Consider the following 17,113-nt stretch of genomic DNA (forward strand, 5'->3'; position numbering starts at 1 on the left):
GAAGTTATAGGACAGAACGAGAACGCATCTCAAATGCTACTTTAACGAGACCCCAGGAGCATGCACCCTCTGCCATGATTGTGGAACAGGACAGTCCTGGAGAGTCAGATAAAAGCACCCAGAAGAATCAGGAGGTAAGTGTGGGACTTGTGAAAAATGGCAGAAAGAGCCAGGATTACTGGAGGCTGGTGAGGCAGCAGGCGCAGCAATCAGGTACAGAAAAGGATGGATGGACGATCAGTGGCTCCCCTCACGGAAGGCGAGGTACTGTAACATGACTTCAGTGACGACACAGCAATTCTACTCTAGCTATTTGGATCAGCTTCTTGACACAGGACTCCTGAAGGAGGTGACAGAATCTTTACTCTCCTTTTGGGAATAGCTTCAAAACAAAGATGGATCTGTGGCAACTTTGACCAGATTGATTCCAGAAAGTTCTACCTGAAGGTGATAATCCTTTTGTCATGTTTCTCCTGCGGTGGATCGCCAGCACCACCAAACCTTTTGGCGTTCATCTTCTGGCCATCAACGCTTACCCACATGACAGGATCTTGACTGTCGCTGGCCTCAGCACACCGAACAACACTTCCGTCCCAACCCAGACCGCCTCTCCTTCCCACTTTCTCGAAAGAGGAGAGATGCATGGGAGATGGACAGACTAATTTAGAGGCGGAGGTGAGAACAGGGTGAAGGCCTAGTTTATTTACATTGTCAACTACACTTTTTAAATTTCTTTTTGGCCTCACTCCGAGAGCTAGGTTGGGGTCAGATGACTGGGGAGGAGCCCATCATCAAGTTTTCCTGAACTCCTCGCTCTTCCCCTTTGGCAGCGTCTCTGGGGTGTACAGTGAGGCAGGATGTGTCAGGAGCTTGTCTCTTCCATGGACTTCCCGGTGTTTGGTGAGAACAGAGCTCTTACTGAAACGTTTGCCACACTGGCCACAGCCATAGGGCTTCTCCCCTGTGTGGATTCGCAGGTGCTCCCGAAATCTGGTGCAGTTATTGAAACTTTTCTCACAGTCTCCACATTTGTAGGGATTCTCTCCAGTGTGGACTCTGCGGTGGGCACTGAAATGGGAGCTGTTGGTGAAGCTTTTCCCACACTCTCCACATTGGTAGGGCTTCTCGCCAGTGTGCGTCCTCTGGTGGATGACGAGACTGGAGCTCTGACTGAAGCATTTCCCACACTCTCCACATCTGTATGGCTTCTCGCCTGTATGGACTCTCTGGTGGGCTCCAAAATTCGAGGAGTCATTAAAGCTTTTCCCACAGTCCAGGCATTTGAAAGGCTTTTCTCCCGTGTGGATTCTTTGGTGTCTCATCAGGCTCCGGCTTCTACCAAAGCCCTTCCCACAGACACCACATTTGTAGGGATTCTCTTTCGGGTGGGTCATCCGGCACACAAGCCGGGCATTCTTTCCAAAGCTCTCTCCATACTTGAGGAGTCTGGAGGGTCTCTTCCCCACGAAAGGCCTCGGATGCACAACAGCTCTCCCTAAATCTCTCGGCTGAGCCATCAGCTTCCCCTGTCTCATTGCTTGAAGGTTTGCCCATTGTCTTCCTGAGATGCATTCCCTTTTTTGAAACTTGCTGGGATCAGCATTCTGGGAAACAGCTCTTCTAGACTTTTCTAGGAACACCCGATGTGGATCTGTGTCCTTATATGTAACATGGGCCAGGTCCTCCTTGACAGTACTTATAATTTCAAAATCTGAGGGGGGGGAAGACAATACAAACTCACACAACAGTTTTTGTTATTTTAGCATAATAAATTAACCTGGCCTGCAAGGTATGGTATATCATGAACCCTCTATACTTCATAGGCTACAAATCCTGTGCCTCTTCTAATTTATTATGCTATATCCTTTTTCAAGTTAAGGAAGGGGTTACATTCTCCAAAACAATAGTACTTATTACCTGGCTTAATCGCTTGTATACACCTTAATAATGACAACAAAATTAAAATTGTATTTTAAAAAAGTCTCCCTAGCTACTCAGGAGGTTGAGATATGAGGATTGCTGCTCAAAGCCAGCCCAGGCAGAAAAGTCTTTGTGCCTCCTATCTCCAATTAACCACCAGAAAATTGGAAGTGGTGCTGTGGCTTTGAAGTGGTAGATCATTAGCCTTGAGCATCCAGCCTCTGAGTTTAAGCTTTATGACTGAACCCTCTGAAAAGGTTCTATAAGCCAGCCAGTAACACCCAGGATTGAATAAGCTACCAGATACACATTTTTTTGTGGGGGGAGGAAGGGCAGTACTAGGATTTGAATTAAGGGCTTTGTGATCATTTGGTTTACTTCCTCAGTTGGTGCTCTATCCCTTGAACCATGACTCCATCCCTACTTTTTTTGTTCATAAGACTTTTTTGCCCATGATGGCTTCAAACCTCAAATCTCTGGTTCTCAGCTTTTTGAGGAGCTTGAGAAGTATTTTTAAACTATAATTCAAGTCATTATTCTCTGTATCACAATCAATACAGAAGCTACTTGGTTTTTATCTCTGAAGTTCTAGTTCATCTTGTTTTCATTATTTCACATCTATACTAAGATATAGTGAAGTATTATCACTATACTACATCAGTCTTCAGGGCACATTTTAATGACCAATTCCAAATTCCTCTTCTATGTTCACCAGTAGTCAGTTGTGTCCTATCCATGAGCATTTTTTTACTCTCATGTGCTCTTGTCACTGTTTTTTTCTGGCCATCCTGGAGGTCACACCAACTTATATCTTAATTCTGTTTCCAAAGTGGAATGATGTTTTTTTTTAAAATCAGTCGTAGGGCTTGAACTCAGCCTGGGTGCTGTCCCTCAGTTCTTCAGCTCAAAGAGAGCACTCTACCACTTGAGATACAGTGGCTAGGATTACACGTGTGAGCCACCGGTGCCTGGCATAGGTGGAATGATTTTTTTCCCTTCCTTTCTCACCTACATTCTACACGTACCGCAAGACACATCCTGGATCCAGCTTTTCTCTGGAGATTTTCTGGCAGAGAACATGGCATGGTGAAGAGAGATAAGCTTTGGAATCATGCTCTGGTCCTGATACCATCTTGGTCACATGATTTTTTTTTGTCAGTCATGGTGCTTGAACTCTGGGCCTGGGTGCTGTCCCTCAGCTCTTCAGCTCAAGGCGAGCGCTCTACCACTTGAGATACAGCACTACTTCCAGTTTTCTAGTGGTTTATTGGAGATAGGAGTCTCACGGTCTTTCCTGCCCGGGCTGGACTTGAACCGAGATCCTCAGATCTTAGCCTCCTGAGTAGCTAGGATTACAGGCGTGAGCCACCGGTACCCAGCCTGCTTATGATTTTTGTACTTCCATTTAATCATGGGAAAGTCAAACATGGTATGAATAATAAATGAACTCCCATGAACCTCTTACCTAGCTTCAACAGTCTTCTATTCATAGCTGGTCCCATCTCATCTCATTATACTGCTAAAAACCTATTTTATAAGCTGAGTAAGTTAGGCCCCGACCAGGCTTGTTTGTTTCCCAAGCCCTTGATGCTGAGCGTGTGCTAACTGCCCTAGTCTTACAAGCAGGCATTCAATATTACTTTTCTTCCACATATTCAGGTTAGTTAGCTATGGCACAGGATGGGGAGAAAAGGGTAGCCATCAATGGGAGAGAGGAAGCTATCAGTCAATTCATTAAGATAAGGAAAATGCTCCAGAAATGTCTGCTCCTAGAAGAGTCCTTTGAGGCTTTGTTACTGGGTCTGGCATTGTTCTGAGTTTTGGAGGAAGTCACAGAGGAAATTTGATAATTCAATGGTAGGTCTGGAGGTCACCTTAAAAATAAGATTCACAGGCTGGGTGCCAGTGGTTCACACCTATAATCCTAGCTATTCTGGAGGCTGAGATCTGAGGATCATGGTTCAAAGCCAGCCTAGGCAGGAAAGTCCGTGAGACTCTTATCTCCAATAAACCACGAGAAAACTGGAAGTGGCGCTGTGGCTCAAGTGGTAGAGCACTGGCCTTGAGCTGAGGAGCTGAGGGGCAGTGCCCAGGCCCAGAGTTCAAGCCCCATGGCCAAACCCTGTGGAGCCCCCTCTCCCCCAATCCCCCCGCAAAAAAAAATAAGATTCACAAAGGCTTTGTTTCATCTCTGTACTATAAATTTCTGATATAAACACTACCAGGAACAAACGTATGAATCCCCTTCTCTGAGGTGTATGCCTTGGATACACTAATCAATTCAAGCAAACTAGAGTTACTTGCTTCAGGAAATCCACCTGCACTATTTCATATATTCTTTTCTGTGGAGCATCCAGAGGCTACACAAAGAGCATTCAGGAGCTCATCACTTACTGGGAGGTCTTAGGGAAGATAACGTATTTGCCATACAATAAAAGGCTGGGAGCTGAGAAGATGTGACCATGGACATGCAGAGTCAAGGGTGTTCAGGGTGGAGGGAAGACTGTGAGCTAAAATTTACATGTGAGAGCTTAAGGAGCAGGTGGGAAATAGCTCTGCTTCAAATATGCATAGAGTGCATGCCAATATGTAAGGCCTGAGGCATAAAGTGAGCTTGGGACTGTAAAGCATTAAAGCACTGATGGTCTGAAGACTTATGACTTTTACAGTCTGGCCAACAAGCCAAGAAAGGCAAAAGTAGGCAGTGGCTGTGGCAACTGAAGAGGGGACAGGCAGGGAAGGTGAGGCTCTATGATGGCTGATGAATGGTGTCACTTGCCTGAACAAAAATGTCAGGTAAAGAACTAAAATCACCTGTAAAGTTGTAAGTGTGGATGGACGTGGGATGGAGAACATGGAAGAGCCATGGAGGAGGAAGGAAGATGGTGACTTTAGTTCAACATTTTAGTCTGAGAGGCTGGTGTGATGTCATGGTAGCATCAAAGCATCGAGCTGTCAGTGGTATGTGTATACCCATGTAGCTCAGGGCCAGAATCTGATCTCTCATTTTATCTTTCCTTTTTTTCTCATGAATATCACTTATCTGTGAGATGTTTGATTTGAGCTTACTGACACTCCTTCATCCAAGTTTTTTCTCCTGTAGAATCTATATTTCTCTCTACAGTATTTTCAAGAGATACAAAATATTACCTGGCCCATAGAGACAAAAACCAAGGCTGAGATCTCCAAGACTGAATGTGAACGAGTTCCTCCTCTGAATGGAAGCACCACGAGAAGAGGCTTGTTTTATTCAAAATTGCTATTTCTTGTCCCTCAAGTAGCACCTGGCACAAACACAGGGACTGAATAAACACACAAGACCCGTGACACCATCTCCTTTCTATCTGAAACCCCTTACCAGGTGGGCTTTGCAGTAGACTGGGAGGTCCCCGGAATTCTGGCTCTTGTACAGTTTCCTCCTCGCTCATCTGGTCACTTCCAGAATCTTCTATTACTGTCTCCTGTGAACTCTCCTCAGCTTCCCAGCCTGTAGATTCCTGGGGTTCAACCTCAATATGCACTCTTTCTTGCCTTGGGGGTGGAGGTATTTCTTCTGGAGCGTTGGTGGAGGGGGCAGGTGCCCGGGAGTTAATTAGGGCATCCATCTCCTCATAGAATGCACATGTCTCTAGCACATGGCCATTCTTCACCTTGCGATAACTTTTCTGAAGGCTTTTGAACTTGGTTCGGCATTGTTCTGGCGTCCGAAGGAAGCCACATTCTCGAAGTTGTTCTGCCACGGCCCCATACAACTTGCTCTTCCGATGACAGGCCTGAAGGGCTTCATAAAACCGAGTCTCATGAAGGATGTCAAGAAAGGTCTTGGTTTCTTCATAGCCCCAGTGCACACCTGCCATTCAAAGATACAGTTCAAAGATGTAAGAACAGGAGTCTGGCGCTTCTATACTACAACCATTACAAAGTGTAAGGGAAAAAAATCCCATTCACAGTAGCAACAGGACATATGATATACCCAGGAAATGAGAAGATCTATATTAAAAATAACAATATTGAAAGATACAAAGAACTAGAACAAAGATGAGGCACTGTTTCTGAATTGGAAGACACAAGTTGTACACACATTAGTTCTTAAATGAATCCATAAAGGCAAAATCCAAATAGGGCTTTTTCACTAGAATGGATGAACTGATCTAGGTTTACAGTATGCTCTCCCAAACCTGCCACTGCTGTGGACCAACTAAAGGACTGAGGTGTTCACAGGGTCTCTTCCAAGTGGCTCAGAAAGGACTAGAACACCTCACAGGAACTCCTGCGGAGTTCTTATCCAGTCTTCCCTGAGGAGCAAAACCTTGTGCAGATTCTGAACCCTCAACACTCATCGAATGCTCTGCCCACAGTCTGTTATCTACATGTGCTCAGCACTAAGTAGAACAATGCTTTTCAGAGCAGGCTGAGTGTTAATTTGTTAAATGTGCTCTTTGAACATTGTGGAAACAGTGACTTCCAGCCTCCATCTATAGCTACTGGGCAGTCTCTTCCACTCTGACCTTGGGGCTCCCCGTATGTCTATAGATTCTCAAATAGGTGCATACCTATATATGCATAAGGGATCTTCCTACCTTTTTGGCAGATCTATTTGAGTAGGTGTAGTCTTGAGTGTATTCCACGCTCTCCTAGACTGATTTATTTTCCATTCTAAGAAGTTGTCATCTTTTAATGACTGGAGGAGAGAAGACACTGCTGACAACAGTGCCAGGTAATGCTGCATTTCAGCATTTCCAGAGCTCTCTCCTCTATATCCCATTCAATATTGACACATTAATGACCCTGTTGTCTTAGTCACATATTACACAGAAACCCTGTGTACTTACACAGTGCACATGTCAGAAAGTTTACCAGACAATTTAATTCTGTATTTCAGTCCCCAAATTCTCAATGTTAGCTTTCTTTTCAATAGGGATAGCCTTTTTAATATATCTTCATTTCTATATTTAAGATGTATCTCCTGTAATCAATGTGTAGATTAGCTGTTTGTATTTTGGTGATACTGAGGTTTGACATTAGGGCCTCAAGCTTGCTAGGCTATGCTGGCATTCTTCCATCTGAATCATGCCTTCAGCTTAACTTTTTGCTGGTTATTTTGGAGACAGTCTAGTTTGTTCATGCTGGCCTTTCTGCCTATACCCTCCTAAGAAACTATGATTTCAGGCATAAACCTTTAGGGCCTAGCATGTAGTTGATTTTCAAATGTGTGACCATCTTAGTTGTATAATTTTGTAACTAATGATGTATTTGGAATTACACTTGCTTTTGCATTGTTGTTTTCCTATTTAACTCATCTTTTTTGTGTTTCTCTCTTCTTTCTACTAGTTTTACATTAGACAAAAAATATACTTTCAGTTTTTCACTCTTTCAAAATTTTTTTTATTGGGTATCCTAAATGGTGTAAAACACTTATTATAAGCTAATACAACTGACTACTTTATACCAACTCTCAAATAATAGTAGAGCCTGAGAACCATTCAGCTTCTCTATCTTCCTTCCAGAAGTTCCCAAATGTTCAGAATCCAATGCTTTACTCTAAACTGGAAGCAGACCCTCCTGGCCGGCCAGAAGTGCTACCTGCACTCTCTTAGTGCTAGTCAGAAACACCTTAGTGCACTTTCAGTTATGAGGTCATACCACAGTGAAGGCTGCAGGATTTATGGCAAGTCCTCCCTAGCTCTGGTTGTGTCTCATCTCCTCTTTTTCCCCAAGACCACACTTCTGTTTTAAGACCAGGAACTTATCATGATCCTTACCACTCAGGTTTTGAAACAAGACAGGGGCACCACGGACTTCAGACTTGCGGATAAATTCAACGCCCATTTCATCCCCATCAGATTCTTCAGCAGCTTCCTCCTCCACCAAACTGACCTGTTCTCTCGCGCAGACAGCAATTCTCTTCAATCGGGGAAGAGAGATCACCTGCTTTGGCTTGTCAGCAGACGGCGCATGGGCTGCAGGGTTCAACAAAGCATCCATGTCCTCAAAGAAGGCACAAGGTTCTAGCACGTGGCCATTCCTGACTTTCCGATAGCTTTTCTGAAGACTTTTGAACTTGGTCCGACACTGTTCTGGGGTTCGGAGGAAACCACATTCTCGCAACCATTCAGCCACAGCACCGTACACCTGGCTATTTCGGGGGCAAGCCTGGAGTGTTTCGTAAAAACGAGACTCCTTGAGAATTGCAAGGAAAGTCTTAGTTTCTTCGTAGCTCCAGTGCACACCTGCTATTTTTTCATCTTCTAAACCCCATTGTTGGGGCTCCTTCCATGCTTTCCCGGCACTCCTGGCAGGGATCTGAACAGCATGGACTGCCTTTTCCTTGACATAGCTGCTTTGCAGGATGCTCCTCTTATTCAAGGAATGTAGGCCTACAGTCCATGGCTCCTTTCTTTGTTCCAACCGGGCTGTCTTGTTAGATGCAGACACTACGGAAAGATAAACATTTCACATTACTGCAGGGATGTCATTACGGCATGCCCCAGTCTTCTGCTGGACCCACCAAAGCTTTCCTTAGTCATGACCACATGTGCCTTTGCTCACGTGCCCTCTACAATGCTGAGGCTTTGCTTTCATGTATTATGTACTTCCTTTCCTTGCTAGTTCTGTCAGGAATACTACCTTTAAGAGTAAGACATGACCTGGGTGCCAGTAGCTCCCACCTATAATCCTAGCAACTCTGGAGGCTGAGATCTGAGGATCGTGGGTCAAAGCCAGCCCGGGCAGAAGAGTCCATGAGACATTTTTTTAAATTGTGAAAATACCATACAGAGGGGTTACAATTACACAGGCAAGGTAATGAGTACATTTCTTATCAAGCATTGTTGCCTCCTCCTTTGTTTCCCCTTCCTGTCCCTTCCCATCTTCCCCCCTCTCCCCCTCCGTGAGACTCTTATCTCCAAAAAACCACCAGAAAAATGGAAGTGGCACTATGGCTCAAGTGGTAGAGTGCTTGCCTTGAACTGAAGAGCTGAGGGATAGTGCCCAGGCCCAGAGTTCAAGCCCCACAAAAGAGAAAAGGGCGAGTTGGGAATGTGGCTTAGTGGTAGAGTGCTTGCCTAACATGTATGAAGCCCCCGGTTTGATTCCTCAGTACCACATAAACAGAAAAAGCCAGAAGTGGCACTATGGCTCAAATGGTAGAATGCTAGCCTTGAGCAAGAGAAGCTCAAGGACAGTGCTCACACCCTGAGTTCAAGCCCCAGGACTGGCAAAAAAAAGAGAGTAAGGCAAGCGCTCTACCGGTGGCTCAGTAGTAGAGCACTTGTCTTGCATGCATGAGGCCCTGGGTTCGATTCCTCAGCACCACATAGGCAGAAAAAGCCAGAAGTGGAGCTGTGGCTCAAGTGGTAGAGTGCTAGCCTTGAGCTGAAGAGCTGAGGGACAGCGCCCAGACCTAGAGTTCAAGCCCAGAACTGGCAAAAAAAAAAAAAAGAGAGTAAGGCACATTTGTTACCACCAATTACAAATTAGTAGCTGATGTTGTGTAAGGTTCAGAGTATGCTCCAGACACATATTTGTTACAAAATAATCTGTAATTTTTTTTGCTATACCCCATATCTATCCCCTCCTTGTCTACCTCAACAAACACACGAGACTTTCAGAGATGTAAGGATTTTTTTGTTCAACTATTATAAAACTATACTAATTGAATAGTATGGTACCAAGATGAAACTGACACAGTAGATGAGAACAGATCCCAGAAATAAATACATGCATCTATGGTCAACTTACATCTTTGATAAGGGAAAGTCTATTCAAAAACTGGTGCTGGGAAAAGTGAATATCTGCATTCAAGGGTGTGGAATTTGACCCTTATCTTCCTACCCACAAAAATGTAAAACCAGAAACCATAACGTCCATATGTGTGTATGTGTGTGTATATTTATTTGATATACCACTGAAAGCACAGTCAACAAAAGCAAAAATAAACTTGGACTACATTAATTAAAAAACCTTCTGTGTAGCAAAGGAGAGTCAACAACAAGAGAGCCAACAGAATGAAAATAAAATTAGTCATATATCTGATAAGATTTTAAAATATAAATTACATAAGGAATCCCAAAAATAAAAAATCTGATTAAAAAAGGGCAGAGGACCTGATTAGATAAGATATACAAATGGCCAACAGGTTCATGGACAGCTACTCACAGCCTCACTAACCAGCAATCACCAAGAGCTCCGCTTCACACTTGTTAGAATAGCTAATAGCATCAAAACAAAAAAGTACAAGTGCTGGAGAGGAAGTGAAGAAAACAACACTATACAATTGGTGGGGACATAAACTGGTACAGCTATTATGGGAAACAGTATTATTCACCTAGGGGTTCCCTCTAATTAAAAGTACAACTACCATGAGGACCAGTTACACCATTTCTGGGTACGAATTAACAATATGACTTCCATGTGACCTGATTCCCTGATTTCTAAAGGTATGTTCACTTGCTACTAGAGGCAAATTTTACTAAGGACACTAAGTCAACGTGCTACCAGAATATGATACCATGTGCTCCAGAGCAATGGTATGATGGGTGTTTTGTGTGCACAACCAGAAAGATGGCTCAAGATGCCTTGTTGTTTTTCAAGGGTGAATTGTTACTGGTATGTCATTTAAAATTGATCCTTTAAAAAAAAAACTGCTTCATAAAAATAGACATTATTAATCTGTATTTGTCCATTCAGTTTGATATGGCTCATTTTATAATTTCTATTTTGTGTTTGTATGTCTTACAGAACTTTCTATGATTCTAGAAATGGCCTGTAACAGTGCAGTCAATGCGGCTTCTGAATATTGATATAGTGGCTACTGCCACTGAGGAAGTTTGAATTTTATTTAATGTAATAAACTTGTGACTAATGGCATTAGATTGGATAACTGTATCCTATACATATATACAAAATGGGAGTTATATATTGATATTAGCGTACATTTTTGGCCTATCATTTTACTCATAAGTACTCTTTGACTTCTGAGTAAAAGCTTATACATGAATGAATTCAACTTATCCTTTCTCTTAAAGCACATAAAATGAATCCCCCAAAAATCTGCCTGTAGATGGACACAGTAGTGGTCATGTGTGCATGTAAATTTGTGCCATTTAAATGAATCACAACATGCTATGGAGGTTTTAGAATTTAAATTAATTCCTCTCATTATTTTTAAGATTTCCATTCACTCATCCAACAAATACATTAGGTGGCTCTGTGTTAGCAGTTGGGTTATTATTAACAACAAATCCAAAAGACTTTGTGACTTCATGGAACATTTAATAAAGTGAATGTGTATAAGATTATATTTTCTAAATGTACGCATTATCCTGCCCATGTAATTGTAAACCCTCTGTACAGTATGTTCACAAATAAAATAAAATAAAATTGAAAAAAAATTTTCAAAAAAAAAGATTATATTTTCTAAAAGTTGACAGTTTTCTTTGCACTAACTCCTTTCCAATGTTTTAATTCCTAAGTTATTATATTTTTTCTTCATTGGAAGTGAGACGTGTGATTGTACTAGAGGACTATGGAGCTCCTTTGAGCACTAACACTGACTCTGACTGTTTAATTACTAGAAAGGAAGGAGTCCACGGGAAATCACTTTTACTTGTAAAGGGAAGAATTCTTACCTAGGGAGACCCTGTTCCCAGCGCTCTCCTTCCTGTCATCCCGGCAGAAGCCTGTGTGAGCAGGAATCGGGTTTACTCTCTTTCTGTAGGAAAACCCTCTTGTGTGGGTATCTCTTGGGGGTTCCTGTAACAACACCAACATCAACAACACCAATGACTACCAAGGTAAGTGCTGCGTCTTCAAAGATGTGAGATCAAGAATGAAGCAGAAGAGGCTCTGAAGAATGAGAATGAAGGAGCCAGCTGTGTCTTGTAGGCCAAACAAAGCAATAAGGAGTCATAGCATAAGAGAAACATTTCATTATTCACAGGACTGGGTCTAATCTTCTCTGGAAAAGAACATGGCAGGGGTGGGGAATGTTTTTTGGAGAGGGTGTAACAATCTGAAGGCAATGAAGACAAAGGAAATAATTGTGACTGAACACTCTAGGAAGGAAGGCCAGGGAGGCTAATTACCACTCACCTGGGACCGGGCAGGAAGATGTGAGGTCGTTACCTCCTCATCCACTGTGCCCCACTCATTAGCAGAAACAGGAACCCAGGGAGAAGACTGAGCTGTAAAAAAGAGAAGAAACAATTAGTATTCTAGGCTTTGGTCCTTTAATTCATCTCCTGTTAGGGAATGAATATGTGTGAAGACAGATATAAAATGGTCACCCTTTCAGTAAGGAAGCAGGTAAAGTGTGTGATGAGAGAAACTAGGTAGGGATTAGGGATGGGGGGGGATGGTATTAGAGTGCATACATCCCATTGAAAGGGCATAGCCATGGGCTGTGGCCATGAGCTCCAACTGTTGTAGCTTCGATATGATTTTTTCCCCTAAGTCAGAAATCCAAACTTTTTTGAAATCTCAAATCTTGAAAACTAAAAGTAAACAACAACCCCCACCCCAAAACAACAACAAAAAGAAAACTCCTTGTACGTAAAATAAATGTGACCTGGCGTGCAAATGTATAGATAAACACTGTCCTGGGAATTTAGTAAACAGATACATAGTAGTAGACACTGCAGGTAAATGAAACCCTTCTACAGTGGAAGATATTTAATAGGTAAATTGTTTTTCATAAACTTATCCTTATATATGAATTTTACATAGTAATATCTTTAGTCTAACTTTATCTCTGGAATGTATGGGGGAAAAACTACCAACTATCACTTGTGACCAAGAACTTAAAACCTTCTTGGAAACATTATAGTCCCACCTGAAATCATAGTTCTTCCTTTAGAATGATGTTACCTTTCTATCCCTCAGTCTTTTGCTCTCTATATTCAGTCAGCACCTTAGAAGAACAAATTTTCTACTTTCAGAATTCATTATGGTCCTAGATGGCAAATAGGTACTTACTGGACTAAGCTTACTTAGTCCACTTACCGGACACATGTATTCCATGGATCAAGTGGGGGTCCACATTAAATGAACACACTCATTAATGTTTGTGATGCATTCTATCATGTATAAATTGAAACTGGAGAGAGACATACAAGTAGGGCATGGTAGTGGATCTATCTTTTGATAAAATCTTGTGTAAGTTAGAGTTGAGGTTTAAAAATAATTTTGCAGTGAAGTGTTGGTGGCTCATCTGTAATCCTAGCTGCTTAGGAGGCTGAGATCTGAGGATTGCAGTATGAAGCCAGCTTGGGCAGGAAAGTATATGATACTCTCATGTCCAATTAACCACCAAAAGGCTAGAAGTAGAGCTGTGGCTCAAGTGATATAGAATGCTAGCCTTGAGCAAAATAGCTCAGAGACAGCACCCAGGCCCTGAGTTCAAGCCCCAGGATCAGCACCAAAAAAAAATTTTTTTTTTTGCATTATGGGAGAAAGCCCCTTTATACTGCTGTGTTAAATCTATACCACCAGCCTTGTCATTTCCCTTTTGTAGATGAAGGAATATGAAGTTAGAGAAATGACTTGAACAATGCCACACATTTTTAAGGGAGATCTGTGTCTTGAACCCAGTTCTTCCTGCCTTTGCAGACTCCATGCAATAATGTGCCTCTTCATATTATCTGCCCAAGATCCTACAGGCAGGGGGCAGAGACAAGATGTAGGTGAGTCTTCTAACTGTAGGTCCAACGATGTTTCTGTCCCTTTTTCCCCTTCCACAGCTGTACCGAGTTTACTCAGTAAAAAGAAAGTAAAGGCCACTCAGGAGAGTGAGCAGCAGAACCTGGAAACACCATTGTTCACCACATGGTCTGAGACCCACTGTTTTTTACTGTCCTTCTCCATCTTTTTTCCTCTCCCTTTTGGCAATTTGTCAGATGGTGACTGGTTTGTTTGAAACAAGCCAGACATTCCTGAGTGGTGTCTTCCCCTCTGGGTTGTGTTTTCCTTCTTTTTAAGCCTGAGATGGAGTCACACTTCAGGAGATGGAAAGATAAATGGACTGCGAAGGTCAGGTGGGCCATTTTCTTGTGTTGACTTATTTCATTCTTATCTAGGGAACCTATATGTTAGTATCTGTCTCCTATCTGTAAAGATTCACTGTTTATCTCTCTGTATGCCTAATGTGCCTCAAATTTAGAACATAAATAATATTTCTATTTTCAGTTTTTCAAGTTGTATGCAGTCTGGCAAAAGCACATGGATGTGTAGCAGTACAAAAAAATTCTCTAAGCTGATAACAGAGATTTAAAAAATAAGTACGAATCACAGCACTAAGGGTACAGTACAAATTTGCTCTGCTCTCTGCTTTGCATGTGCTTTTAAGGTCTTCTCACCATTCTTGGACAAGGGCCGATGCACTCTCTTCCGGGTCAGCTGTTCCTGGCATCCTGTGTGGAGGTTTCTAGCTTCTTCTAGAGATACCACTCTGGACTGGGGTTCATGCTCTGGCTGGAATTCTGCTATCTCCCACACAGTTCCACGTGGGGCTTGCTTCTCTGAGTGCAGAGGACTGTCAACCTGGGAAGAGAAAACAATACCATAATGGAAAGAGTGAAAAAGATACCCAAATCAGGGCTAAATTCCTCCAAGAAAGATGTAAAAAGAGGACAGAAGATTTGAGAAAGAATGAAATTTTCCCTGTTTCCAATAGAGCCTCTGTGGATGTTTAGCTCACGGTACTGTAAGTTTGGGCAAGAGAATAGGAGTGTGTGTGTGTGTGTGTCTGTGAGAGAGAGAGAAAGAGAGAGAGAGAGAGAAAGAGAGTGCGTGTGTGTGTTGGTACTGATGCTTGAACTCAGATTCTCACTTGCCTTTTTCTGTTCAAGGCTGGCACTCTACCATTTGAACTGCTCTTCTACGTCCATGGAGAGTACTTTTCATTGCTAGTAAGGTGGGAGAAATGTTTGGGGTGAAATGCAGAGCATCTTTCTTAGTTGTCTTCTTCTGAGACAGTACTGGGGTTTAAATTTGGCCTGGAGCTGGGTGTGGTGGTTCATGCCTATAATCCTAGCTATTCAGGAGGCTGAGATCTGAGGATTGTGGTTTGAAGCCATCCCTGGCAGAAAAGTACATGAGGCTCTTATCTCCAATAAACTACTAGAAAAAAGCCAGAAGTAGCACTGTGGCTCAAGTGGTAGAGTGCTAGCCTTGAGCCAAAGAAGCTCAGGGACATCACCCAGGCCCTGAGTTCAAGCCCCAGAACTGGAAAAAAGAAAACAAAACAAACTTGGCCTGGACATGATCCCTAAGCCTTTTTGCTCAAGGCTGGTGCTCTACAACTTGAGCCACTGCTTCCCTTCTGGCTTTTGGTGGTTAATTGAAGATAAGAGTCTCAGGACTTTCCTGCCCCTGCTGGCTTTGAACCTTGGTCCTTACATCTTAGCTTCCTGAGTATCTAGGTTTATAAGTGTGAGTAATCCGGGCTCAGAGCCTCTTTCTTAATAGTGATTGAGTGGTCATGTCTATTAGGGTTCACAGAGGAATGAATTAGCAGCAAACAAATATATTCACCAGGGAACTAGAAACTTACAAAATTAACCCACCCATTGATTTTTCTGTTTGTAACCTATCAGCATCCTGCTGATAGATCTTTACAGAGTGCAAATCCTGGGCTAGGTGAAGGTGCAAATCTGGCAAAGGCTGCAGGATTCCCTGAGGTTAATGAGGGCCCTGAAAAGCAACTAGACAAGCATGCAAAACCACTGAGAAATTAAGATCTGGCAGAGGCTCTAGTCAAAAGTACCAAAGATCAAGGCACTAAGAGCACTTCAGACAACGTGGCCGACAGTAAAGGATTAAAGGGATTCTGGGATAACTGATGAAGTCTTCTTTTTAAAAGAAGACTAATCCTTTGGAGCATAATTATATTTGTTCTCTAATATAATTTTGCTGAACACATTATACCAAGGATTAAAATAAGTATTTAGGTAAACAATGTTTAGTTTCATATACAAGGTTATTTTTTTCCCCTGCCTGTCACATTTGCTTCAGGTTAGTACTCAATCATTGAGCCACACCTCAACTTCTGAGTTTAGGCTGGTTAATTGGAGATAAGAGTCTCAGGGGTTTGTCTGCCAGGAATGGTTTGGAACTGAGATCCTTCAGTTCCTGTGTAGTTACGATTACAGGTGCCAGGCTTTTTGCAAGGTTTTTCAAGTCACCTTTTCCCTTTCTCATTCAATATGAAATTCGAATCTGCTTTTTTAAGTGGGTTCTGTTTAAGGGCTTTAAAACAATCAGTATTATTTATCTTCCCACTTGTTTCTGCACTGCATCTCTACTCATCTGTCTTTCCCACCTTCTATTTTCCTAAAATAGAAAAAGTTGGAAAATCCTCTCTCACCTGCTGTCTCAGGCTTCCCGTCTCTTTTTCCAAATGGATGACCAGGGCCACCGCCTCCTCTCCACTCTCCGGACACTGCTTCTGTGCCCAAGCCTGAATCTTCTCCGGTAAAATGGTGAGAAACTGCTCGATCACCAGCAGCTCCAGGATCTGCTCCTTGGAACGCATTTCTGGCTTCAACCACCGGCAGCAGAGTTCCCAGAGTTTACTGAAAGCTTCGTGCGGTCCGGTCACATCCTCGTAACAGAATTGCCGGAAGCATTTGCGAAAGGTCTCACGCTCAGTGCTCGCTGGACCTTCCAGAATGGGCTCGGATGCCCATTCGGGGTCCTTTTCCACTTTCATTATTAGGCACCCCTCAATCTCTAGGGGCTCTTCGCTTTGGGGACTCAGAGCTGTAGCCATGCTCCAGCCTAGAAAGACTGTGTTTTGTGTGTGTGTGAGGGGGGGCAACCTGTCTAGCTCAAAAGTCGGGGCTCCAATGTTTATGGCAGTGTGGGAAGGCGGAGGTGCGGCGTCAGTGTGCCAGGCTGATGAATCCAACCTGCCCTAGGATTCTGATAAAAAGTGTCTCCAAAGTCCTCAAACCCGGCCTCTTCTCCAAACAGGGGATGTCTCTGCCATACGGTTTTCTGTGGGAGGGGATGCATCCCCTTTTTAGTACAGGGTCAGAGACCGAGCAGCCGAGGGACTGGGGAAGGGACGGGCAGCGTTGGGGCGGCCGGGAGAGGGGGGTGTGTGTCCGCGAACCCCGGGTCGGCCGGGCTGGCGGAGGCGAGGCCCCGGGTGGGTGGGGTCGGAGGTGCAGGCCCCTACGCCCGGGCCTCGGTT

The 17,113-nt window shown here is 43.3% G+C and overlaps 1 protein-coding gene across 1 annotated transcript; it reads right to left on the minus strand.

Moving 5' to 3' along the window:
- Positions 1-676: 676 nt before the first annotated feature.
- Zkscan2 (zinc finger with KRAB and SCAN domains 2) lies at positions 677-16,938 on the minus strand. Its single transcript, XM_013011788.1, has 7 exons — positions 16,283-16,938; positions 14,274-14,457; positions 12,013-12,104; positions 11,550-11,673; positions 7,683-8,354; positions 5,279-5,770; positions 677-1,711 (listed from the first exon to the last, which is right to left on the minus strand). Exons 1-7 carry the CDS (start codon positions 16,685-16,687, stop codon positions 792-794), a joined length of 2,889 nt encoding a protein of 962 aa, XP_012867242.1. The 5' UTR covers positions 16,688-16,938; the 3' UTR covers positions 677-791.
- Between the last annotated feature and the right edge of the window lie 175 nt (positions 16,939-17,113).

This window comes from Dipodomys ordii, unplaced genomic scaffold (genome assembly GCF_000151885.1).
Source record: "Dipodomys ordii isolate 6190 unplaced genomic scaffold, Dord_2.0 Scaffold14, whole genome shotgun sequence".
In the NCBI taxonomy this organism is placed as follows: domain Eukaryota; kingdom Metazoa; phylum Chordata; class Mammalia; order Rodentia; family Heteromyidae; genus Dipodomys; species Dipodomys ordii.

Excerpts from the sequence above, each read along its gene's own strand:
- Zkscan2 (XM_013011788.1), bottom strand. The coding sequence starts at position 16,687 with ATGGCTACAGCTCTGAGTCCCCAAAGCGAAGAGCCCCTAGAGATTGAG. Across the intron at positions 5,771-7,682 it reads CTTGTTTCAAAACCTGAGTG|GTGTGCACTGGGGCTATGAA; the intron begins GTAAGGATCATG and ends TTTGAATGGCAG. Across the intron at positions 1,712-5,278 it reads TCTACTGCAAAGCCCACCTG|ATTTTGAAATTATAAGTACT; the intron begins GTAAGGGGTTTC and ends CCCCCCCCTCAG.